This window comes from Sander lucioperca, chromosome 8, assembly GCF_008315115.2.
Source record: "Sander lucioperca isolate FBNREF2018 chromosome 8, SLUC_FBN_1.2, whole genome shotgun sequence".
Classification (NCBI taxonomy): Eukaryota; Metazoa; Chordata; class Actinopteri; order Perciformes; family Percidae; genus Sander; species Sander lucioperca.
Window position 1 is genome coordinate 19,732,937 of NC_050180.1, and position 27,167 is coordinate 19,760,103.

The 27,167-nt window shown below is 38.8% G+C and overlaps 2 protein-coding genes across 5 annotated transcripts; both read left to right on the top strand.

Moving 5' to 3' along the window:
- Positions 1-255: 255 nt before the first annotated feature.
- klhl6 (kelch-like family member 6) lies at positions 256-6,417 on the top strand. The gene is made up of 7 exons (XM_031295980.2): positions 256-689; positions 772-937; positions 2,371-2,820; positions 3,041-3,278; positions 3,791-3,993; positions 4,301-4,514; positions 5,822-6,417. Exons 1-7 carry the CDS (start codon positions 433-435, stop codon positions 6,118-6,120), a joined length of 1,827 nt encoding a protein of 608 aa, XP_031151840.1. The 5' UTR covers positions 256-432; the 3' UTR covers positions 6,121-6,417.
- An 855-nt stretch (positions 6,418-7,272) lies between these two features.
- Positions 7,273-18,439, top strand: LOC116047298 (clumping factor A-like). Of its 4 annotated transcripts, XM_036004550.1 has the most exons (10): positions 7,274-7,562; positions 9,691-9,981; positions 14,112-14,369; positions 14,703-14,804; positions 15,093-15,146; positions 15,959-16,060; positions 16,380-16,433; positions 16,788-16,913; positions 17,007-17,048; positions 17,563-18,439. In XM_036004550.1, the coding sequence occupies exons 1-10, from the start codon at positions 7,514-7,516 to the stop codon at positions 18,291-18,293; spliced, it is 1,809 nt and encodes a 602-aa protein (XP_035860443.1). In that variant the 5' UTR covers positions 7,274-7,513; the 3' UTR covers positions 18,294-18,439. The 4 variants fall into 4 exon arrangements, with proteins under 4 accessions (XP_031151852.1, XP_035860443.1, XP_031151868.1 ...); XM_031295992.2 differs by having other exon boundaries at positions 7,273-7,562; positions 16,788-17,048; XM_031296002.2 differs by having other exon boundaries at positions 7,275-7,562; positions 16,788-17,015.
- Positions 18,440-27,167: the final 8,728 nt, after the last annotated feature.

The following is a 27,167-nucleotide window of genomic DNA, read 5'->3' on the forward strand; positions in this document are numbered from 1 at the left end:
CAAGAAGTGAGTTCATGTTGACAGCACATGTAGACACACAACAGCAGACAGCATTTTAAAACGTATTCAAGATTGAACACTTTAATGACACTTGATACAATGCTGTGTGTTATTTGCAGTATTGTCTTTTTGGTGTCATCTGGTGGGGAAGGCCTGGTGCCTGTGTTTCTGAGAGAAGAGGAAAATTGGGTAATTCAGGGGGAAATTTACTCAGCACAAAAAGAGGAAGTGTCTAGTAACAAGCGTTGCTACACGTATGTTCCTCACAGAACAGGAATAGGAAGTATCAAGAGCACAGGAAAAAACAAATCCACATTTCAAAGCAACACAACTGTTGCAAACTAAACCACAGGGGTCTATTTTACTAGTGCAGGTGCAACTAAAGTAGCTGCACGCTGTTCTTCCGCGTTTCTGAAGAGCTTAGTGAAAAAGATGAGTGAGTCACTGGAGAGGACTACAGACGGTCCCTTGCCGCTTCTTGTAGATGAGTCCAGCCCAGACGAGGGGAGAAACAGCCTGACAGGCTCCAGTGAGTTACGTTGGGAAGATGGAGGTCTACCTGTGGAGCTGCAGAGAGGGATGGAGACCCTACGAGTAAACAAAGAACTGACTGATGTGGTACTGTGTGTTCAGGGACATGACTTCCTTTGTCATAGAGCCATACTCGCTGCTGCCAGTCATTACTTCAGGTAAAACAAATCCAGTATTGTCTAACTCCAATGTAATGACACTCCTGATTGTGCTGAATGATTTTTTTTCTTTTCTGTGTAGGGCCATGTTTTGCAGTGGTCTGAAGGAGAGTCATGAGGAGCGTGTGGAAATAAAGGGGTTGGACAGTGGGACAATGCAGTCTCTCCTGGAGTATACCTACACCAGCCGTGCCCTCCTAACCCACTCAAATGTCCAGAGAATACTAGAGGCTGCCAGTCAATTTCAGGTAAAATGACAATTACTTACCATAAAACTTAAAGGAGATACTTGATTTGTTCACTTTGCACATTCATCATCTGACACACAGAGCGTTTCTTTGTAAATATTGAGCCCTTTATCAGCAGCAATCACATTTGTATAGTAAAGATAAAAAGTTCAACAAAATGTGGACTGTAATTGTCAAAGAAACTGATTTTTAATTTCATGTTAACATGTCTTTTGTGTAAGTCATTGACTTCAGAAACCTAATCCTTAACCAAACATTTTATAAGATCCATTACATATCCTCAAAACATCAACCACAAGAGAAACACATTTTTATTTAAGCACATTTTTGACTCGATCAAGTTTGGTGTGAAAGGGTTTTATAAGAGTACACTCATCAGTTCATTCTACTTAAGTGTGACCACATGCATGATCATGTGATTCTTCACTGGAAGTAAAAACACAGAACTACCAGGAATTAGAGTCATGACATTTAATCCCAACTGCAACAGTTTGCTGTTTATACAATATAGTTGATATTGATAGCATTTTAATTTAGCGTCATTGAATTAGTGTTAGTCAGTTGGGACACATGATGCATCAAAAGCATGGCAGAAGACTCTATGGTACAGAAATAGCAGCAAAAAAACATTTTTATTTACTTTCAGAAAGACAGGTTCTATTACAGTGATGCTTTTTATCAGCACTGTAACCCTGCTGTAGTATAAAACTAAGTTTTAAATCTTCAAATTGTTCTGATCATCTAAGTTTAGACACTATTCCCCCATTTACTGACAAACATCTTAATAATTAAGAAATGGGTGAAAGAGGGAAGTGAAAGTTGCCCAGTTGTTTACACTCAGGATCAGTTTTCCATACAGGCTTAAATTAACTACACAGCTGTGCCAGACAAGGGGGAGGCAGGGGTTTGTGTTCCTATACTTCTATTTTTGTGACAAGCAATTTGAGTTTTTTGAAAATAAAAGAAACTTCAAGAACTTTGGTTGGTACTCGCTTTTTCAACAGGTTGTTTTAGGGTTAGGATTTAGTTTAGGATTGAGGTTAGACTTACAAATTAGGATTTAGGGTACAGTTTGAGGATATGCATGTAATAATATTAACTTTATTTATATAGCACTTTTAAAAAAAATATTGCTACAAAATGCTTGTCAGTAAAACGGACAGAGTAAACCATAAAATTGCTAAAATGATTAGATTGCAAGGAAAAATGTAAAAGTAGAACACAATAAAACAGTAATTTGTCTTCATGTCGTCTTGTCCATTTTAGTTTTGCATACTTTTGAAATTCTAGCACAGCTCATCAGTCTCAGAAAAGTAGTGTTATCTGCTTATCACTGACAATATTCAGAAATCCTGGATGTGTACACCACAGTGCTTTCACAATTTTCATCTTAAAAGTGATAATAATGCCTTTACTGGCCTTGTCTGTTGTAGTTCTTGCGTGTGGTGGATGCATGTGCTGGCTTCCTGAGCAAGTCACTGCAGCTAGAGAGTTGCATTGGGATCCTGAATCTTGCTGAAAGCCATGCCTTGCCGGCCTTGAAGACCGTGGCTGAGGATTACATTGCCACTAAGTTCTCCCAGGTAGTCCAGCAGCCGGACTTCCTGGAGCTGCCAGCAGAGTCTCTGGAGGCTGTCCTGCAGAGGGACGACCTTGATGTGAAGTGTGAGGAGTGTGTTTTTGAAGCACTCATGCGCTGGGTGAGAGCCCGGCAGGATGAACACTATCCTTCACTAGCCAGGTTGCTCTCACATGTGCGACTGCCATTGTTGGAGCCTGCGTACTTTGTAGAAAAAGTAGAATCAGATGAACTGATTCGCCGCTGCAGTGAGGCTTTTCCTTTGCTCCAAGAGGCCCGCATCTATCACCTCTCCGGCAGTGAGGTCAGTAGACAGAGAAGACCAAAATCTAATTAATTATTATTTAAGAAAAAAAAAGATGTTTGGAGACATCACTTTTTTTGCACTGGTGGAAAAAGCTATCTAAAATGTTCCATATTCCAAACAGCCATTTTGTTAGAATAAAACCAATCATTTTGTGATAAAATGACTGCTGTATTTCATTGTTTTATAGTTCAATGAGTTTTATTTAACATGTTTATAGGTGGTCTCTGAACGAACCAAACCCCGTGTGCGGCACTTTCTATCAGAGGTGTTTCTAATCATTGGAGGCTGCACCAAAGATGAACGCTTCATTTCCACTGTCACCTGTTTGGACCCCCTCAGACGCAGCAGGCTGGAGGTGGCCAGGCTGCCAATCACAGAGATGGAGGATGAATCCCAAAACAGGAAATGGGTGGAGTTTGCATGCATCACCTTCCGCAATGAATTATACATATCTGGTGAGAGAAGTCACGTATTCAGGTTTTATATAGAAAGGCTTAGTTACTGTAATATGTGTCCGAGATACCCTACAGTGCGGGTGAAAGTGAAAGTGTTCCCTGTCTACTGATTATGTTTCTGCCAAGTTATGGTTTCTATATGTCCTCTTTATTTTTCTTGCATCTTCATCATGTAAACAGGTTGTTGTAAATGTTTCTAAGCTTCTCTTATTTAAATATAATGTTGTTATAATCAGTGAATCCACAGTGTACAACGGAACAAAACAACAGAAAGAAGTGACATCCTCTGCAGTTACAGTTGTTGTGGGTTTAGGTGTTTCCCAACTCAGGAACTGACACCCCAGCTATGGTTACTTTAACTGTTCAGCAATACGTACACTATGAAAGTTCAGAGATCAGGTCATGGGATTTTTAAATACAGTCATTACTAAAGATTGAGTGACACATCTGTGTTTTGGGATAAAAGTATCTACAGCAGGTGACAGTTTTCTGCAATGCTCCTATTGTTGCAGGAGGTAAAGAGACAAAGCATGATGTTTGGAAATATAATGGTGCCCTGGACAAGTGGATCCAGATCGAATCCCTGACAACTGGGCGCTGGAGACACAAGATGGCAGTTCATGGGGGGAAAGTGTACACACTGGGTGGATTTGATGGAATTCAGAGACTCGATAGTGTTGAAGCCTATGATCCCTTTCACAATCGCTGGACACAGGTAAACATACAACAAGTCTATGTAATAGTGGTGCTACAAAATTATGTTTTAAAATTAATAAACTGAGTTTTAATTATTTATTCTAATTTTCCACAATTTACTCCAGTGATTATTTCTTTCATAATTATAAATTTAGTATTGAACACATTGGAGCTCCATAATAACCATTTTTACTGTAGGTGTTAAAAACTGTGATGCTCCATAAAATGTACTGCTTTTAAAAACTATACCTTGCATATTTACTTCTATGCCTGTTTGGCGGTACTGCTTTATACATATTTAGATGCCCTTTTGGCTGTGTTCGCAGGTGACACCTCTTGCAGTAGGCGTGAGCTCCTTTGCTGCTGCAAGCTTTGACAGATGGATCTATGTGATTGGAGGCGGGCCGAATGGAAAGTTGGCAACTGATAAGGTTCAGTGCTGGGAACCTGGGACAGACAGCTGGGAACTGAGGGCGCCCATTCCAATCGAAACCAAATGCACTAATGCTGTCACGTTCAAGAGCTGCATCTATATAGTTGGTAAGTTGGCAGTGGTGGCTGGTAACTAAGTACATTTACTCAAACAGTGAGGTATTTCTACTTTAAATATGTATTATCATTCAATGCATCTTTATACTTTTACTCCATAAGGGAAATATTGTACTTTTTACTCCACAACATTTTTTTACACCTTAAATTAGGCCACTTCACAGATTAAGATTTTACAATGCATACATACATACAACACCTACATTAAGTAATTATGAAATTACCCAGCATCACCATTTGAAAAATTGATGTAAGGATTCAAGAGAAATGGTGGCCATCTTGAAAAATGGTTGCCATCTTGAATTTTTGAGGGACAAGCACTGTTTTCCCAAAAAAAACATTCTTAAGGGAGTATTTTCACAAAATGTTATGCCTACATCACTGTTTGAATGATTGACATAATGAGCATTTGACAGAAATAGCGGGCATCTTGAAAAAATGGCCGCCATGTTGAATTTTTGGGTGGCCAACGCCTTTTTCCCAAAAAGTGACCCTTAGAGAGTCTCTGTGCCAAATTTCATGCTTCTATACCAATTTGAACGATTCTCTTGAAATATGCCATTAATCTGCTGCACTAGCAGTATATAAGTTAAAATTAGCTTTACCTTGATTGACTACAACAGTGAAATGCTACTTACACATGAATGCATCCTTAATAATAATCCAATAATATAATATGTAATAGTATAACATTCACAGGGGACATTTTTCTGTATTATCCCTAAATGTTAACCGAAGCATTGAGAACATTGTAAGTGTACAGACAGTTTATTAAAAAGATAGTTTAGAAAGACAGTAGCTCCCAAGACGGCGGTATACGAGAACGCGACTGTCTTTATAATCTATCTTTTTAATAAACTGTCTGTACACTTACAATGTTCTCAATGCTTCGGTTAACATTTAGGGACCCTCATTATGCTACTGTTGAAGTGTGGTGATATTTTGAGCCTTTTTAGTGTTATAATAAGCGATTTGTTTTACTTTCCCTGTGCCCCGAATACTAGCGTTGTAAGCTAATCAGCGGTCCGCGCTAGCTTGTTTCAAGCTACAAACACATTCGATTAGCATGAAAACATGTCCCAGAGAACGATCGAGTGGGTACACATCTGTTAATAACCCCTAGGTTCGTTTTGCGCCGGAATTGTCCTTTAAGATAGGCACATCTGAATTAGTTACAGCTGAAAGCAAGTTTAAAAAAAAATATATATATTTTAAGTATGTGATCATCTGTGTCTGATATGTGTGTATATATTTACTAACTTTATTATGGTTTCTTTGTCTTCTTTGTCTTTTCCCAGGTGGTGCCATGCATGCTATGTACTGCTACTCACCTCTGTCAGACTCCTGGTGCCTTGTGACCCGTCTGGGGGAGAGGGCGAGCTGCGCCATAGCTGCCTGTAACAACAAACTTTTCATCACTGGGGGACGAGATAACAAGAACCAAGTCATCTCCACGGTGATGTGCTGGGACGTTGGCAGAGGGGTGTTGACAGAAGAGTGTGTTTTACCTATGGGAGTGTCCCACCACGGTAGTGTGACACTCATGAAGTCCTACACACACATACACAGAATAACATCTGCTTCAGAGTGCCAATGACACAGACTTCAGCGAACAGGACATTGTTGTTGAGAGAATGACTGAAAGAAAAAGTGAGGAAGCGATGAAAATGGAGATGATTTATTTGCGTGCATTTAATGTACATTTTATGCAAATGTATGCCACTTTGAAAGTGGAGTTGATCACTATGTTTACCACCTTTAACAGTATAATGTTACATGACATCATCAATTGTTGAAACTTTATTTAATACTGCTGAAAAATCAATGTACAACTGTAATAACAGATTAATTGGTATACACCAAGAAATACATTGTTTTATGGCTTTTACAGTTAACATAACATGACAAACCAAAGCCCTATAGCACCTGTGTTTGATCACTTTAAACTGCACACACACACGCACGCACACGCACGCACGCACGCACACACACGCACGCACGCACGCATACACACACACACACACACACACACACACACACACACACACACACACACACACACACACACACACACACACAGGTTGTCTATCTTCCTGTGTGAACACTGCCATCTAGTGATCAATATAACTCAGAGTTTGGATTTATTCAAACAAACATTCAGTCTTAAATAGCTATATGAAGATAATAAGATAATATATATATATATAATATATCTTAATCTAAAAGAAATCGGATTGTCCATTGTACTGAATTTCCAGGTATTTCTTGAACTCCTTACACATGTTCATCGTTTTACAATCCCGTAGGCTACAACCATAGACTGTATGGCTACAACCAGACAGAAAATGAAGTCTGGCAACAGCCGTGCTTCCGGTAGGCTGTATTTTCAAACTAAAACGCACAACATGAAGGCGACAACTTGACTAAGGTCATTAAATCGTGAAATCAAAGAAAGCTTATGTGGAAAATGTTGAGTTACATGGATTGAGCGGAGGAAACTGGTGATTAAATTCAAAACTATGCCACACGTTAAGCAATTAAGTATTTCAGTGCAGTCTGGTTAATGGCATAGAGATACGTGGAAAGACAGAACACGTGAACATGTAGGCTACCAATAAAACCAAATACCAATAAAATATTTAAGGTATTTCAATGATTATGGACATATTTAATGTATTCACTTCCAAGCCCAGAGTCATTGTTATACTGTTATGTTGATGTGTGGTCAGATTTTTTTCTTATTGTGAAGGACTCAGGTGTTGCGTGCCGTGCGCATTACACCTGTTTTTGCCAGCCTGCACCTTAAACAACCATTGGATTACCTGCGCAGGTACTCTCAACAAAATTTTGTCTTAAGCCTGTCCCAACTTTTTCGAGGAAAAATAACAAGCCGTGAACTTTTCGACTTAGCCTACTATATCATTAAGGAAGACAGTTAGTCTGCAACGCTGCGACAAAGTGAAAGTAAAGGGCGTATCTGATTTCCAAAAATGTCTCGTCGTTATTTCCTGGCCTATTTCACATTTTTCTCGTCTCTGGGTAAGTTTGTCTGTGGATTATAGTTGTGATTTTATTAAGCTTTGCACTTTTGTGTCGACATGAAAACGGCAGCGCACACCTCCACCATGCAGAACAAGTTTCAGAGACAAGTTAATGATTTATCTAAAGTTGAGTAGTTCACAATATCATACTGCAGGTAATATTAATCTGTCTGTATATATTATTGACCTAATGTTTTTGAACTGGTTTGGTTTAAAAAAAAAAAAATCCAATAAACACGGTTTAATTTAGCCTAATAGGAATATGGCATTACTTCTGAATAGGCAATACTGTATCAATAAATACACCTGATAATGTTTTTTTTTTGTATTGTTGTTAAAACTATGTATGCACATTCTTTTGTATTGACTTTACACCTGTAGTTACACCTATTATGTTAAGCTGACATAATTTTTGTTGACACCATGTCAGAGAGGTGTTAAAGCTCCATTGTATATTGTTTTGAGTAGATTCTTAGCAAAAACCCCACTGTTCTTTCACAAATATGTGCTCATTCATGTGTAATTACTTCCACCAACTAATCAAAGTATTCTCATAAGCAACACTGTGTAAGAATTTCTCCCATCTAGCAGTGAAATTGTATATGACAACCAACTGAATATTACTTTCTAGCTCCTCCCATACCGGTGGCCGTATTATTCCAAGAAGTATGACTTCATCCGTGAATGTTCCTTCCAGTGTAATAATAAGTTTACGTTTTTGTTATTTTGGTACCATTTCATTGCTAACATCAGCTATCAGGTTCCCAAACAAATGCAAGCTAATGTTAGTAAAGTATCAGCGTGATCCTCCATCTTCAACAGGCTTTCAAATCTGCCGGCAGTCGCGCGTAGTCTCCCCCTAGCATTCGTCATGGTGCCACTGAGTGTAAAAGTGCGAAAGGCGGAGGTAGGCTATGTCCCTCTTTGGCTAATGTATTTTAAAGATGGAGGCGCAACATGGCAGAATACCATAGACAGTTAAAGAAATTGACAATGTGAAGCCGTAGATTTCCACGGAGACCAGTGAAGTTTACTAGAAGCACTTTTCCGGTGAGCGCTGAGCGTTACTGCGCAGCCTCCAACTGAGCTTGACGACGTAGATGTGACGTGAGCAACGTGTCTGAAAGTTGTAAGTCTTCTGGTAGCTGTGCCAAGAGAAATCTCAATCATTCCCAATCTTGCAGAGACGGAGAGCGTAGGTATATGTTAGGAGATAACAGGCATGGGCTAATTATTGCTAACTAAAATGCTAGTTAACATTAGTAATTAAACCTAAACAGCAAATATAAGTTGAAACTGCCTGCGAGCTTCTCCTGTACTGTATGGTAATTCCTCTACTATACGACAGTAAGTCACGTGGTTATGACACAATCGTTAGCCTATTTTTACAAAAACCTGCTACGGAGCCATAACATGAGATACAAGGTAATGGAGCCTTTTATACATTGTTGTGTTTCTTTAGAAATAAACAATGGACAAATAAAGTCTTTAAACGCTTCAGATGTAAAGTTATTCGCTGTCAAAGTGGCGCCAAAATGAATGGCAGTCAATGGAATGCTAATGGTGGGTGATGGCTTGATAGCAACAAAATGGCTCCATAGGAGGTACACTTTGTGGAGGCTGGCTTACCCCCTTACAGAATACATATGAGCGACTCGCTCGTATGTATTCTGAATGATTCTGAATGGCAGATTCTACGCTTAAGAGAATACTTTGATTAGTTGGTGGAAGTAATTACACATGAATGAACACATATTTGTGAAAGAACAATTTTTTGCTAAGAATCAACTCAAAACATTACACAATGGAGCTTTAACCTGTACTCAGCCTCATCACTAACCCCAGCCAGAAGTTTCTTGCAATGTTTCTTGCAGTTTGTATTGGATTATATCAGGTTGAAAAGGTGTACCTAATAAATTGGCAACTAAATGCTATTGAGTTGTCATCATACCCTTCAAAGTTAGGGATATACTTTAACACATAATGCTGCATGTTTCTATATGTTCTCTGTGATAAGCTAAGGCAACTGGACTTGCTAGAAATTCTTGAGAAGAAGAATTTCAAGAATTTCTAGAAAGTCCTGTTGCCTTTGCTTGTTTCTATAAGTGTCTATTCTCTGTGTCTAGTTGCTGGACAGTCTCCAAAATATGCACTCAAGGGGCAGGAGTTCTTTATAATGCCAGACGTCGCTGGACACCCTGATGGAATTCTGTGGAAACATAGTGGCAACAAAGTGGTGGAGTTTAATGGCAATGAGCAACAGGTGTACACCCCATATGAAAACAGGATCACTCTTGATTGGGTCTCTGCAGAACTCGGTATCACTGAACTCAGATTTGAAGACAGCGGAGACTATGAATTGGAAATAGAAGTAAACAAAGGATTGCATCGTTCAATTTATAAATTGGAGGTCATAGGTAAGTATTTTTTAACTAATGTTTTTTATAGGGCTGCCAGCATTAACGCGTTAATCGCGATGCGATTAAGGGCCGAGCATAATGCGTTAATTTTTTTTAATCGCATGTCGACATTTATTAATTTATTTTACACTTCACTCAGCTTTGCGTCGTGCCTAACGACGCCCCTTAGCTGTTCTAAAATCACTAGAATCTAGCTAGGCTACTATTTTGACCCTTTGCCGGACCTTTACTTATCATCAAGCTGCCATACTTCCTCGTAACACATCCTGCTGCTGCAGGCTGCAGGCATGATGGAGCAATAAAATTCTGAATGGCGCTTTTTATTTTCCGAAACTCCCGGACAGCTCAGTAGTCGAAAGCCATATGCACATTGTGTAAAGTCAAATTAAAATATCACCGAAGCACGTCAAGGTTGAGCTACCACCTACGGAGCTAAGCATAGTACAGTTAACGTGACTCAGGTTGATGCTAGCGGGCTCAGACAAAGCACTGTTTTGGAGAGTGCTACTTGCCGACCTGTGGATGAAACCAAATCCAAAAAAATTACTACCGCTCTTGCAAAATGGGTGGCAACTAACTGCAGACCTGTCAGCATCGTAGAAGGCTCGGGTCTTAAAGACGTACTACGGTTGGCATGTAAAAGCCTGTCAAGTTTTTCTCTTTTACAATCCACAAGTGTTCAGATCACCTCTCAAAAGACAAATATATACGTGACACTGGTAAGAATTGCTTTCCATCGTTAATATGTACTTAAAAACAGTTCTGAAATGCAAAATAATAGAATTTTAATCATGTGATAAAATATTGCGATTAAGAAAAAATTAATCGTTTGACAGCCCTAGTTTTTTAACAAAGTAGTTATATGCAGTTAATCAGTACCTGCATTCTATTGATAGTTTTCACGTGACGTCACAGCACTATGGGAACGCCCACCTGGAGGGCAAAAAGAAGCTGCCCTCCACTGTCCGTGATTGAACGAATCGGACTCGGCTCAGCTTTTACCACACTGTAGCCTAAAATATCAGATAGTTGTTGTTCAACTGGATGCACAAACCAAAGAGAGACACGCCTATACTCTGCTCCCTGACACTTCCCTCTGCCCTGCCGGTCCTGTATTCTACACAAGATATATTGCTAACGTTATGTAACTAAACATAGGTAAATTAGTTCACAGCTCCGGCAGGGACGTAACATTAGCTGATTATAAAGTGGAAGTAGAAATTACCATAGACTGTATATAAGAAGCAAATTACCAACTAGCTAGCTTTGCTGTCTGCTTATCAACTCTCTTTTTTTTATTTATTTTTTTTAGACCTTTATTTATCCAGGTAAGAACAATTTCTCATTTGCAACGACGACCTGTCACGTTCATCACACACAGTTACACATTCATACCTGGAAGCTGCCCAGTACACCCACGTCTGATCTGCTGGCCACTGAGCAGCTCCACTGGAGCGGTTGGGACTAAGGGCCTTGCTCAACTCCTTGAACGGATTATAGTATATTTTACCACGGCTTATTTTAGAAAGGCCATGGCAAGAAAATGTGTAGATTATCAAAAAATACATTGGATCATAGATGTTTGTTTCTGACTGCCGGTGTTAGCTAGTGTAGCTAACGCTAGCGCGCTAGCGAGCTATCCTTTTCCCAGAATCGTGTCCGATCGCAGACAAAATGACAAAATCAAATGCAATCCAACAGCACGTTATACAACGTAAACAAAGACACGTTTTGTTGCCGGGGCCCTTTATGAAATGAGCAGTGGTGAAAGTTACGACATCATGTTATGATTGTAGTATAGCTAGCTAGTGCATTAACTAACATTAGTTGAAATAATTACACTTAATGATTGAAACACCGCAGTGGGTGCTGTATATTGGTCAAATGTGCCTAAGACTTGCAGTTTGTATATATATATTTTTGTCTTTTGAGAGGTGATCTGAACACTTGAGGATTGTAAAAGTGAAAAAGTTGACAGGCTTGTATGGCAGCTCTATGGAATTCCCAGTGTGTTTTGCCCATGGATGTATTAAGAGATTAGAACGGTGTCACTGCCCGATGTGAGTCGAGTGCAGATGTGAGTCGCGCATGCGTCACTTTGCGACAAGTAGCCTACAAGATGCTAACGGCTTTTTGAGCTAACGCACAGTCTATGAGCTAACGTTAGCAATCAAACAATCATAGATAGCTAAAACGTTTTTGAAATGACTGCTCCTGCTGGCTACAAGTTAGCAATCAAACACAGTAAAGGCTGTCACTTAATGGCGTTTTGAGCTAACGTTAGCAATCAAACAGTCATAGATAGCCAAAACGTTTTTGAAATGACTGCTAGCTAAAAGTTAGCAATCAAACACAACAAAGGCTGTCACTTGAATGGTATTTTGAGCTAACGTTAGCAACCAAACAGTCATAGATAGCTACAACGTTTTTGAAATGATTACCATCTTCTGTTATTGTATGTAAAGAGAAACGTTTATTATTTTATAGATTTCACAAATTTCAGTATGACACGTTATGCCGTAAACAGTTTAAATCTGAGCATGCGCGACTCACATCTGCACTCGACTCACATCGGGCAGTGACAACGGTTTTGCCCTCCAGGCTCAGCGACAGTCACGTGACTGAAAACTGGAAGTTGATGTGTTTCTATAGCAACGCCATGCCCTTAAATGACTTTAAAATAAAACCAAACACACAATGAAAATATATAACCTGCAATAAAGACAATCCTGTTGCTTAGTCGAATTTGCCACTACCAGTAAGAAATATTGGATCTTTTCCTGTTTTATTGTTTTTTAACTTTGCATCACGATGGATTTAGTTTAATGTCTTTTTGACACTGATCAACAGAAAACTTTATTGTTGGAGTTCCATGCCTGCAGTGGGAAACACTGTGCATACAACTGTTGCTCGGTTACTTTAACAGTTGCAACATTATAGTTGAGTGGCAAAGAGGAAGCTGCTAAAAAACTTGTGACCTATGGGCTAGTGTTTTCCCAGAAAACATTGGAGGTTATGAAACAAAAGGAGAAAAGGTTCTGTGACCGTTTTAGACAAAAACGGAACTTTCTAAACATCAAATTAAATGCTGTTTAGGTGTAAGAAAAATACAATATATATATATATATATATATATATATATATATATATATATATATATATATATATATATATATATATATATATATATATATATCTTTTTTTTTCATTTCAATTAAAATCACTTTATAGGGAGTGTAGATTTTAATTGTTGAATTGCATTTGTGTTTGAAATAGGCATATGCTTAGTATTTGCAGTTTTTCTAAAACATAATAAATTGTGTATGTAAACAGAGTAGCGGTATCAAGAAACAATTGCAAGTGCATGCTGTTGCTTTCTTATCAGTGTGGAAGCCCCACAGAGCAGTCACACATTTACACTCACGCGTTATTGGAGACATTCAGCCATGACTGCTCGGCCACACCCATCAGTGTAATGAGGAGATCCAGATATCAAAACCAGTATTATCTCTTAATATGTCACCTATTTTATGGTTCGGTATCTTTGCTTTGCTTTTCATGATGACCTTGGTATCAGTTGAGAGACTTTGCTCCCCAGAAAATATTGTTGTTTGTCCAAACAGCTGAAGGCATTTACATTCAGTGCCAAAGTAGGAATTACTGTGACTTTCTTATATTGCAGTAAAAGGTCAGGAAGTTGTCATTCATGGAATGTCCTATTCCAGTAGTCAGGGTCTATCTCTTTCTCAAGTGTTTTACTTTTGCCCTAACCATACTGTAACGTTAAGTGATATATCATGACCATGATGTTTCCCTGACCTTAAACTAAATAGTTATTGTTACCTAAACTTATTTATAACAATGAAGACTTGCGAATTAGAATTAATTACAATGCTATTTTATTTATAATTCTGTTCTATGTTTCTTACATATGTCTTTTATGTCTAACTGTATCAACATTTTCAGTAGTTTTTTATATTCCTATTATATTTCCTGTTTTGTGATGCTACATTTGTATTTGTTTAACCATGTTTGAAATGATGTTATTATATAAACAAAAGATTACCTAATAGAATAATTCATGTAGGTATGTATTCATTTATCTGTTCATTGATGTATTCATTAAGACAAGGTTGCCAAGCCCACCATATCCTGCGAGATGAGCGATGGCAGCAGCTCTAACAGATCTGGACAGTTGGTGTGCTCGGCAGAGCCCAGACAACCTTTAATGAAGTTTGAGTGGAGAACACATGGAGGAGTGCAGCCTGGCCCAGAGCTTACAATATCTCTGGGGGAGGAACATGATGATGATGTACATAGTTGCAGTGTGAGCAACCCTCTAAGTAATGAAACGGCTACATTCACTGCAAAGGATTGCTACACAGGTAAAGATGCACTTACACTTAGGCGTCAGCTGTACTGTATATTTATTGTTCATGTTGTGAAATTTGCCGTCGCATGTAAATGTACTTTGTGTTTCCTACACATATCAGTAATAATAATAAGGGAACAAATCAAGATCCTTTTTAAAAAAAAATTCAAATAGTTTCAAAGTGATGTACAAAATGCGATATATCCTTTAGTTATAGTTTTAGGAGAGACGGCAGAGTTCATGTTCAATATCTAGACTAATGTCCAGTGTTACGGCACTACATGAATGTTGTTTTAGTAATGAATGTAATAAGAAGTTGTTGCTTGACCTTTGTGTTTCTGTGCAGACCAAAGTTCATCTGTAGCAGTGATTGCCAGCATCATCAGCATCTTTTTAATTGTGCTACTCGTGGTTTTGGGCATACTGTTCTGCAAAGTATACCATAAAGGTAAAGATTATAATTTGAGCAACTAAGGAGTACTAGCTGATGCCCAAGTATTCAGAGCTATGGGTAACAGTTGACAAAATATAATAAGTTCAATATGGGGCAAGGTTCTTAGTCAGTTAGGGATCAAAAGTCCTTCAAGGACTACAGTATGTATAAAAAGCTATTTACAGTATGTGCAGTGTTATAAAACACAAGCAGCTGTTTTTATTGACTTTAATCTTCACATTGTAAGAAACAAAATAATACTGTTTCTTTCTTCGTTTTCTCTCCTCTCGCTCTTGGTTCCAGCATGTTTTGCAACAGCTGATTTGGAAAAACAGTCACCACCCTGTAAAACAGAAGGTAAGATGCTGTACTTATAATTGAACCAGCAATGTTTGGCATCCTTAATAAATGACAATTAATAGATTATCAAAATAGTTTTAATAGATTATCAAAATAGTGCATCCGCGCCAGCGATGGCCGAGGCCAACTGATCAACTAATCTAAAACTCAGATGAGAAAACAAGCCGTGAACACAAATGCTACTCAGGGAAAAGTAATCTGTTATTTTGGCTCAAATTGTTGAGCAGTTGGACATTTTTAGTGTTTCGTGCATAGTTGCTTTTCATAATGAAGAACATTGTGGGAAAGCAAAGACAATTTAAAAGAATGGCATCCTTCAAATTAAATAGATTAAATTAATAAATAAACATGTTTTGAAATATTTGCATCTGGATCCAGATCTGCATCAACAATATAAATCATAGGATACATTTGACAGATTTTTTGCGGGGAAACCTATTACCCTACCTTGCAATATTAGGAAACCCTTTCGAAAATGTCCTGGGTCCAAATCAGAACTGATTAAGTAATTGTTCCTTCCCTCATAAACTACTTACCAAACTACTACTACTACTACTGTCAACTTAAATTGAAATCTGGATGATGGACTGAACTACCATTAAATCTCTTTTTGTTTGGTATATCAATGATGCATAATGATGGGTATTGATGCATTCTGTGGTCCATTTTGATGCAGTCCATGGCTCTTATGTCAAAAAGGTGGTCAGCTTGTTGTTAGCATCACATGGTTCTTTAATGGACGGGTTTTACTAAGGTCATATCGTCTAGGAAAGGAGTTACATTATATTTTTTATTTCAATCTGTTTCAGGTTCAGATAAGAAGAAAGCCCAGGGTGATGAAAATAAGTCTCTTCTTCATAGAACAGACACAATTCCCTCTCAGCAGCCACTTCGCAATTTGGCCCAAGCAGGTAATAGGAATAAGGCCTAATGAACCTGCTAGCTGAAGAAAAGACAGATTTTGACCCTAACACTGTAAACATAAAGGCTGCTAATCCATGCATTCTGAGTTGGCATATTGTGTGTGTGTGTGTGTGTGTGTGTGTGTGTGTGTGTGTGTGTGTGTGTGTGTGTGTGTGTGTGTGTGTGTGTGTGTGTGTGTGTGTGTATATGTATATAAAACTATTGTGGACATAACCTGGTTACATTTACAAACATGTAATTTATTATATCCTACACATAGTAGAAAGAGTGCTACAAATAAATGTGTGTGCTGTTTACTCTTTCCAGGATTTGTCAAAGAGAGAGCAAAGATGTTTGAACAAATCAATGATGGACAGACAGGTAATTTTTGTTAGTTAACAGCCAGGATTGTTAGCTAACAGCTGCAACTAATGCTTATTTTCATTTTTATTTATAATAAGTCAAAAATAGTAAAATGTTCCCAAACCCCCAGTTGACATCTTCAAATATTGTAGCTTGTTTTCAACAGTCCAAAAGCCAAATTCATCCCATTTGAGAATGTTTGTCATTTTTGCTTTATAAGTGATTTAGAATTAATGTTGATTTATTTTCTGTTGGTCATTTTATAAATCAGTGTATTGCTTTAGTACTTGTTGTTATTATTACCATAACACATTGCTCTTTACCGGTTTGTTTGACTCTTAAACTGCTTCTGTTTTTCTTTTTGTGTTTCAGGTTCAAAGAAGAACATAGACAAGCATAAGAAAACTTTGTCTCCTCCTTCCCCTCCACGTAGGGAGTCCCCTTCTCCTCTGGATCTGAATAATCTTGCTTGCAGCGACAAAGGTGATGCAGAGTCCGACCAGCTCAGAGACTGTGCAGAGGATATAGTCCCATTATACGACCCCTCACACTCTGAGAAGGCAAATGAACCAGACCTAGCTGGTGTGTCGTACGACTTAGGTGAGGAATTCTCCATCGCTCCTGAACAGCCAGGTAGGGAAGCTACACTATCTGAGCTCCATTCTGAATAGTCACAGGGGGAAAACACTCATATGAATAAAAGATAAACAAAAGAAAAGCAAAATACTGTACAGCGAGCATATATGGTCAAAATACTTAATCATGCACATCTAATGGATGGGTACAAAACCACTTTTTTACAGTACACTACAGTACAGTAGTGTGAGTAGTCTCTGTTTAAGTGTACAGCAACACTGGGTGAGACAAAAGATGCAGTAGCAGTTTTATTAATTGATTGCTTATGCTTTACAATGATCTTGTGAGATATCAAAAAAACATTACAGCATTAACTTTCTCATAGAAGAAATATTGCTTTCGGCAAGTGTTCAACTTTTAATAATGACTAAAACATTTCTTAATTTTGACAGTTCAGGACAGGTCATTTCTTTTAACCTCCATGGAGTAAGACTGATTGATTTTAAAACGAACAATGTTATCCTTGTGAGCAGTCAGGTGCACTTTGTTATCCTTTTACTATTGGTTTCAGAGCCAGAGAAAGAGGCAGATGAGGATGAGGAAGAACAGTCTGCTCCTGCCAGTGCTGAAACTACTTCTGCCGCTCAGCCACATTCCCCTTTGACCGAAGGCTGTCTAAATATGGCACCGAAGGACGCCACTGGTGAACACAAAGAAGACGCCAACTCAGATCAGGTCACTGGAGAAATTGCAGATAAAAATGGGGGAGAATCTGACTCATCAGGCGAAGAGGAAAGAAATGAATCGGACGACTCTATCGAGGACAAACAGCCGTCCACCGTTCCTGAACAGAAAGGTTCAGAAACATTATTACATGAGCATGATTCAAACTTATCACAGGATGAAACACAGACAAGAGAAAGCAACCAGCAAGAAAAAGTCAAACCAGTTTCTGAAGATGAAAATGAAAGGAATAGTGTAGGTGACCGTGAAGATGCAGATAAAGACTCAGATCTGTATTTAGCCACCTCCCAGCAACCTCAGAGCCCCACACCAACAAAAGCAGACAACACAACCGATACCTTTCAAAAGTCTCTAGACACTGCACATGCAGACCCAGATCGAGAAGAACAGGACAAGATCAGCCATGACTCAGATGAGGGTCAGTCCGATAAAGGCAAGGGTGAAACTGTTGAAGATAAAAATGAGGTCAAGTGTGACCTAAAAGAAGAAAAGCAGGGCAATAAGAGCCGTAGTCAGGATGCAGAAGGACAAAAGAAAGATGAAGCTGTTGGCCTTTAAAAAGAAAGAAGATAGTGAAAGTGAAGCTGTAAATACAACACAGCACAAAGCAAAGGGAATAAGATCAACAGAGATGTAAAGGTAAAGTTAAATGAGTGGAGGAATTTTAAGACTATCCAAATGCAGATAAATAGTTGCTGTGCGATTGTAGTAAAAGTATGGAAAGATTGACATACAGTAGGAAATTAGCAGACAATGACAGTTTTGAGGTTAAAAGCAGATCTATTTCTGTTGCTTGTTTCTTTTTTTTAAAGTAACATAAAATAAAAAATAAAAATAACACCAGTAATACCAGTACCTTTCTCTTAAGATTTCCCTGGCCCTCTTAAAGGTCCCATGGCATGAAATTTCACTTTATGAGGTTTTTTAACATTAATATGAGTTCCCCCATACTGCCTATGGTCCCCCAGTGGCTAGAAATGGCGATAGGTGTAAACCAAGCCCTGGGTATCTTGCTCTGCCTTTGAGAAAATGAAAGTTCAGATGGGCCAATCTGGAATCTTCCCTTTATGACGTCATAAGGGGAAAGGTTACCTCCCCTTTCTCTGCTTTGCCCGCCCAGAGAATTTGGCCCGCTCAGCTTTTAAAGCTACAGACACAGAAATAGCTCGTAGTGGCTGTAATTCTGCACCAAGGCTGAATTTCAGAAAAGAGACTTCAGATACAGTATTAGGGAACCACTAAGGCCTATATAAAAGCATCCAAAAAGCAGCATGTCATAAGACCTTTAATATTATTCATGTAATGTGTTTGACCAACTTCTGCATTGTAAATTTAAATTTTTTTTATTGTTTGTCTTTTTAAATGATACAAAAACATGTCAACTAATGAAAATACATGTGTATATATATATATATATATTTTATGTTATGAATCAAGCCATTATGAATAAGAAGTTATATGTTTAACTCTTATCAATTTAACAGCACTAATCCTATAGATGTCATACTGTGATCTTACTTGTGAAACAGAAATAGTGTATGCTTAGTTGGACGTCCAGTGACTGTGAAGAGGTTAAAACAACCGATCTTTGCCCTTTTAGGAATCAAAACGCCTTATTGTATGTGTTGTAGGAGAGTAAAATCCTTACGAACATGAAATGATCCCTCTGGATTCATAACTAAAAAATGTATGTGATGCTGTAAGCATAGAACAATATTAAAGTAACCCACTTTTAAAAATCTGAGAACATGATTTATTGTCAAATATGTGTCCTTTAAAAATGTTTCGTGCACTCCTTGATTTTAGACCAGATTGATTATGTGGTGCTGTGACAATATTTTAATATTTTCAGAGCTTTTGTCCTTATTGATTGTCCATTAATGATATGTGATTTCCATGCCACTACAGTTAGATTGTATTTAGTTTTCCTACCTTTTGCTGCATATATATATATATATATATATATATATATATATATATATATATACCAAATCAGAATGCATGGATTAGCAGCCTTTATGTTTACAGTGTTAGGGTCAAAATCTAGTATTAGTAATTTTCTTCTTTTTGTTATATAATAAAAGCTCAGATTCCTTGAAAGCTGAGAGCCAGAAACCTCAGGGAATTTATTTATAGGAGAAGCCATGTATCAGGGTGGAAATGATTGTTAAAATTAAATGCAACACATTTGCAATGAAATAATAGAAACGTAAGGTAATAAACTGATGGCGTGTTTGACAACAAGCACAGCAAAACTCAATGCATCAGCTAATATTGGTAAGTAAGTGTACAAACATGTTTCTGCCAGTAGAGGACAGTGTTTATTAGCTCTTACCCAATCAAGGACTAGAATGAAGAAGTGAGTTTTTTTGTGTGAAGATCTTTACACTGAGAGAGTTGAAGGACATCCTTAGCTATAGAAGCAAGCTTAACAAATACACAGTTGAAAAAAATGTGTTGATCAAATGTGGCTTTATATGAAATTATGGCAAACATTTCTTTAAACTCTAGGGCAGATGTCAACATGTGAGGAGTTGAATGAACGCAGTGTGTAGAAGTGTGTGGTCATTGTGTTGTAAGTCTATCATTAAAGATGAATTTAGTGAGAAGGTGACACAGTAAAGCAGCAGTCAAACCCACTATGATGTAGATGTAGGAAAAGCAGGTCCACCCACTGCTGGATGACAAGCTGGTGTAGATTTCTTAAGGTACTGGTTGGGCCATGTGAGAAAGTCATGCATGATTAGTTTAACCTCTGAGTCACAGGGCAGTCTGTGATCTGCTACCACCTGACCTGCGGGTTCAGGGCATAAGCAGAGAATGAACACTATCATATTTCTGTGGTCCCAACGAATGCCAAGGGGATATTAGAGTATTGAATTATTTGTGGGGATCGGGGCTCTGCCTCCTCCGACGAGGGTCAAAATGTGGTTCCACTGAGACATTGTTGATGGCAGCAGGGACGCTCACATTCTGGTTCAGAGTCTTCCAGTCACCAGCCAAAATATTTTACTATAAGCATCTTTTCTCTGGAATTATTGTTACACCAAAGAGATTTTTATGAGTTTTTCCTGGATTTTGAAAAAAAAAAAACGTGACACTGGCAATGGCATGCCAGCCTAACTGGCCAGGGAATGTTTTTTAAAGTAGAAGTACTTGTTTCCTTTTCCACATAGTTACATTACACTGGAGTGTAATTACCTTCAGATACAAGCCCAATTACATTTTTCCCTTCAGATTGTTTAGGGCCTTTTTTGGCCTTGTTGTAATAGGAGAGAAGGAAGAAAAAGAACGGGCCACCCTCCAGAACTGCCTTTTATAACGGGTTGATTAGCATGCTGGGTTGTTTAAATTGCCTCCTGGAGGGCTGACGTGAAATCGAACAATATCCTCTGGCTTTAGAGACGAAAGCCCCATAGCTTCTCATTTATTTTATGCAGAGTTAGGAGGACAGACCTTGGCTGTACTCCACTGAGGAAGCTAAGCCCAGGGAGGCCAGGTCTGGGTAGGTCAGGACAAATCAATTAATATCAGCTCAATAAAAGTTCTTGGCTCTTTCTGGGCCATACTTTACGGTGACAGCGCAACCTGGGCACCGACCACAATTATGTGGATAAATTGTTAAGTGTGGTTGAGACATAATGAAATAATATCCCTTTCCTATCTCTATAAAATACCTCTATTAAGGCCTGCTTTGTCTTTGGACCCTGCTTTTATGAGAAGTGATAGTATAGAGCATTGTTTGTCATTGTTATTATTATACTAAATTAAAGTTTCCCTCTCGGGTGATGATGTTTATGACTGTATATTTGGGTCCAACTCAACCTTTATGCTCAAGTGTGCCCAAGGCAGAAATATTATTATACCCATGGCATCAACCAACACAGTGGAACACGTATTAATATGCTACTTATATACCTATTAATGCTACAAATGGGACAGATAAAATAGGTGCAGGTTAGAATTAAAAGTTGTTTGACTGTCCTCTCTGAACCAAAAAATATCTGAGTAGTCGGAAATAATTCAAGTAACAACAAAAATATACTTCAGCTCCTTTGTGGTCTTAATACCAAGTAGCATTGCTCTGTGATGGAAAAATCTGATCAAGTCATTGTTGAGATTTATACGGCTATCATGTTGTTATTACTGCAATAATAAGGAACTTAATTAGAGGGTGTTATCTACTGTTTCGTTGCGTTTGAACAACACAGGGTTTATCAAACACACCACTATTGCCATGATCATATCGGGTGACCACAATGTAAATATTGGTTATCATAGTGTATCTCCAGGCTGAGTGAAGGTGTGCACAGTGCCAGCCATGTTCGCATGAGTCTCATGGTGGATTCCTTAACATAATGACAGCTTAAAGCATTACAGACAGTCTCAGACATCTCCTTGTGGCTTGGCTGGAGTTTGGAGTTCAGTCACATCTTTGTGCCTGCACACTTTTTCTGTCAAACAATGTCTTGGCAATAATTTTCCTTTGAAACATCAATTGTTACGTCAATAGGAAAAATCTTGGAATATTTACATTTTCTTTATGGTTTCTCCTGGCCTTTTGCTTTGGAGATAGCTTTCATCTTTGAAGGGAAACGGAACCTTGCCTAATTTGTGGCTTTTATCTTAACAGTATTGGCTCACAGCTAAGCAAGAACAATACTTATTGTAAAAAATGTACTTCTTTTGTCAAGCATTAGAAAACATTTCTTTTTTTCAACTCTTTTTATTTTACATTTTCAGAACAAATGACATACAGCAGAGGCCATGACAAACAAAACAGTCAAAACAGTATGTCAGAAAACATTTATTTGACTGTAGGATAAACTTAATATGCCTATGTTGTTTTCAGGGATGTCAAAGTTTGCTAAAATATGAAACTGAAATAGCTCAACAACTCTTCGATATTGGTTTGGAACAATTGGTTTGCCAGATTGACAGTTTTTGGTTAAAGATTCATATAACTGTTAAATGGATTGCCATGAAATTTGGTTCAACTGTACTTACTATACAAAACTAATCCCATTCCCATCTGTCTTAGCTGTACTTTGTGTTTAGTACTAATTAGCTAATGTTAGCGTATTATGATGCTAAACTAAGATGGTGAACATGGGAAACATAACACCTGCAAAGCAACAGCATGTTAGCATTGTCATTGTGAGCATGTTAGCATGCAGACATTAACATTTAGCTCAAAACACCTATGTAGCTTCAGCCTCACGAAGCTGCTACCTGTGAAAGAAAATTTCAAAACAATTATCAAATTATTTTAAAATCATTTAAAATTGGTTAAGGCCTTGCAGAGCATGGAGTCTTTAGAGACAGATACAATAGATGGATGCCACGTTAGTATCTTTGATTTATTTACAGTATTCTCGTGCAATGAGCACCACTCATCATCTGGTTTCATATTTATGATGCTATTTGTCAAAAATAAGCTGTTGATGTTGAATGCTCTTGACTTTGCATAGGCAGCGCTGTCACAAAAGCTTATGTTTTCCATTTGCTCACATTTTTAAACTACTCTGTAACCATTTGTAATTAATTTTGGAGTGGAAAAAGCATGCATTGCCCTTTTCAACAATTAGTACTAGTATATCTTTTCAGCACCATGGACAGACAGTTTCTGAGAACCAGCAGAGGGAATCACTTTGTTTTTGTTTTCTGTTGTCATGTGCATGTGTTTCTGTAAATACTTTTGTCAAGAGTTAAGCCACTCAGTTCAGAGCTTTGTCAGTTCTTTATTTGAACAAGCTGCCTGTCAACGTGCCACACTGACGTATCTGCGCTTGTGCACTTGCAGAATCTGACACAATTCTCTTGTGGCAAAATGAAAAACACTTGCAGCATACCGCCTGCCGTGTATTGTCTGATGGGAAGATTAAAGCCAATCCAAACAAAATTCACTCTCTTCAACTCTTGAGTTAGTCGATGGTGAGACCACCAGAGGGGAACAGCTTGCTCAACTATGTCATCAGATCACGTTATCATTGAGCTCAGCCTCCCCAGCCTTTCTGTGACATTTCTCATGGCTCACTGTTGCATCTCATCTCTTGAGTGTGATAAGAAATCACATTGACTTCACCAGAATAACATTTGAGTGCACAGAGATGCATTCTAACTGTTTTTGTCTAGGGGTTTCAATCTAATCACTTTACTTGACTTTAATATTTACCAACTTATGTTAATAATGGGAGGGAATAATGTGTTGGGACTACAGCACGAGGTAATTGTTGCCAATCTAGTGGTGTATTTCTGGCTGTTTTGTCTTCACACCAAAAGGGCTTTATGCCACAATCATAGAGCCTCCTGCAGTGTATTCACTGACAACAAGGAGCTTTGTTCACATCAATTATTAAATCAATTCTGAGATGAATTCAAACATAATTGCAGCTTTGAGTATATAACTTCACAATCAGGAAAAGGCAAGATTTTTTTTACAGCACATCAGATAGAAACTAAAGGTTTGACATGGAGGTCACCCACATTTAAACTGTGCCTTGGATAATTGGTTTATCAGGGTCCCTTACTAACTGAATAAATCCTTATTGAACAATTAAGATCTGACCCAAAAGACAGAAATTCCATTTTGAATTGCTAATATGCTAAGGGATATAACCAGAGTGATGTGCTTTTGAAAAAGTCTTGAAAAGTATTAAACATATCAAATTGAATAATTGAGTTAAACATGTTTCTTTTAGTAAAATAGATCCAGCATTTTGGGGACAATTGTGGCTATTTAACATTTTTATGAAAATTAGATGTTAACAAAACAAGATGTACAGCACTCTGTCTGGCTCTCTTGTGGTTGATGTGGAGTCTGAATATGTCCAAATGCTCTCCATATGTCTGGCAACTCCACTGACCCCTCTTACTTAAACATTGCCCGGGTAGATGTGTTCCACGCTCAACCGATGTGTGGTGATATTGTTGTTTTATTTCACATGTGTATCACAGCAGTAAAACATTCCAGTGAATCTACTACTACTGTGGCATGTCTAAATTTGGAGTAGATAAAGCTTGCCGTTGATTTAAATGTTATTGCCAGAAGAGGACTTTTTATGTACTCCATAATGATGCATGGGTATATGGGGAAAAAAACTCCTGCTGGTAAAGCTCACTCTGTGAGACAGAGACTTACTGTATGTGAAAGTGAGCGTTGGAGCCAAATGTTATAATTGTTTATTGGTGTCTGTTCAGCTCGATGGCAGCGTGTCACTTCTGTTTCCCAGATCTGTCTGTGGGGGAATGATTCATGTGGACAGCACCACAGATTGTACTGAAGATTACCCAAAATAGCCCTGGCATGCAGCATTGTACGACTTCATACGGGCATACATGCGTAGACAACTGCATATATGTTATTGTATGTGCATAAATGTTTGTTCATGTGTCTGTGTGCACATGAAACATGTCTGCTAGTGTGTGTGTGTGTGTGTGTGTGTGTGTGTGTGCATTCCTGCCGTCATGTGCATGTAGTCTGGGATCTGGTGAGTTTCTCTGCACCCATGGTGGGCCTCTCTCAGCCAGATGGATGGTCTCAGCCAGTGTCAAAGAGGTGACAGCTGGCTGGCCAGGCCTCTCCTGGCCAAGGGTCTGGATCCTGTCCTCTGACAGCTCCTGACAGCTCCTGATGGGTGACACGTCTACCGCTCCCCCCACCCATGAGCTTGCATCATGGAAACTCCTGGCTTACTGAGAAATCAATGATGTCTCACAGCGTGCTTTAATGAAGTAAATGAGTATGAGCCACACCCCGGTGAGATGACGCCTGAACTCATAAGTGTTCTAGAGGAAGTAGCCACCCTATGGATGATTGAATAATTAGGTATTTTCAATGGCTGTAAAACATGTTTTACAGAGGAAGAGTAATAGCTGCTCCACTCCAAACTGAAATAAGACAACAGGTCATGCTTCATACTGAAAATCTAAACTCATGTACCGTGTCAAAAACATAATTAGGTAAGCCACACAAGCTGTCACAAAATCTCTCATGAAAGTCATAAATTAGACTAAGCTAGCGTGACTTCTTTTCACTTCACATAACATACAGTATAACCGCTCTCCCTTCTGGATCTTATGTTCTCTCGCGCTCAGTCTTAAGTGGCCTTAACATTACAGTCAACTCGTTAGAAAGGCTGGAGGCCTACTGTACGCTGCAGCGACCTGGGGAGTGGTGCTGGAGCTGGGGATTGTGTACAGGGACTCTATAATGTGTGAGTCATTATTTTCAGCTTCCATGCAGCAAGCTGCAGGCTTCGGCAGGACAGAGATGGGGCTATGCTAAAAACCAAGCTTGCTGGGTTCTGTGTTAATGAGACAGCTCTGCGGGGATGAGAAGAACACACACAGAGCAACTCGGGAGACGTCTGCTGGCCTCCCAAAGGTAATTCCCTTAAATGAAAAGCAGACTGCATGCTAGTCATTGTTGCATCAAGGGGGTGAGGATGAATAGTGACGGGGTTGTATTTCAGCACACCTCCCCATGCTCTTATTACTGGGCTGAGATGAGTGGAGGCAGGGGTACTTTGTTCAGAAACACCCTGCCGATGCTCTTTCTTACCCAATTATCCTTGACTAGTTTGACTTGTGTAACGCTGGCTGTGTCACGCAGCTTTGGAATGGATGTTTTATCCTATCAAGGACTTTTCATTTTTCAGATTAAGAGATTCTCTTGCTTCCAACCAAGGACGCCAACAGGACTGAAGTACTCTACATCTGGGAGACATTAGGGACACATGGAAGAGGCTCATTTAAGGCTCTTGTTAGCTCACCTGGCTCTTTAAGTAGGACCATTAATATTGATCTACTTAAAATATGAACAACCTCGGTTCACACATTCTGTTCGATGAGAGAGACAGTGTCCCTCGGTGTCCACCAGCATGTCAATTCTAGGTTTGCATCAGCTGTCGCTATCAAACTGGCCCAAGCTGTGATTTTGGAGCTTATAGGTTTTCCAGATGTTCTCCCCTGTATTTCATTGAATCCAACACCTCTGCAGGCCACTGTCCAGCCATAAATCACAGGCTGCATGAATAGAACTAGGGGATGTGGCTCGATGGATAAGTCACATGCTTGATTCATGAGCTCATTGCGAATATCTTCAGGACACAAGCGAAACAATTAACTGTTACCTTAACCCCGAGGCCACAAAGTCTCTTAAAGGGGTTTAGTATCCCCTTTATAAGCTCTGAAGCCCCAGCTCAAAGCCGTGGGGACAGCAGAGCTTTATAAGAATGATTTGGTTTTATGTGGTATTCTTGGATGACAGTCCACCACGAGTCACTGTGCAGTGTTAGCAACAGTTCACTGCTTTATTTGGTTCTGTAAGCGAGCTTTAGTTCCAACTGTCTGAGATTAGTCGGGCTGAACAGATGTCTGATAAAATGTTCTTCTGTCATCCATCTAATGTAAATGTACTGTGTGACCAAG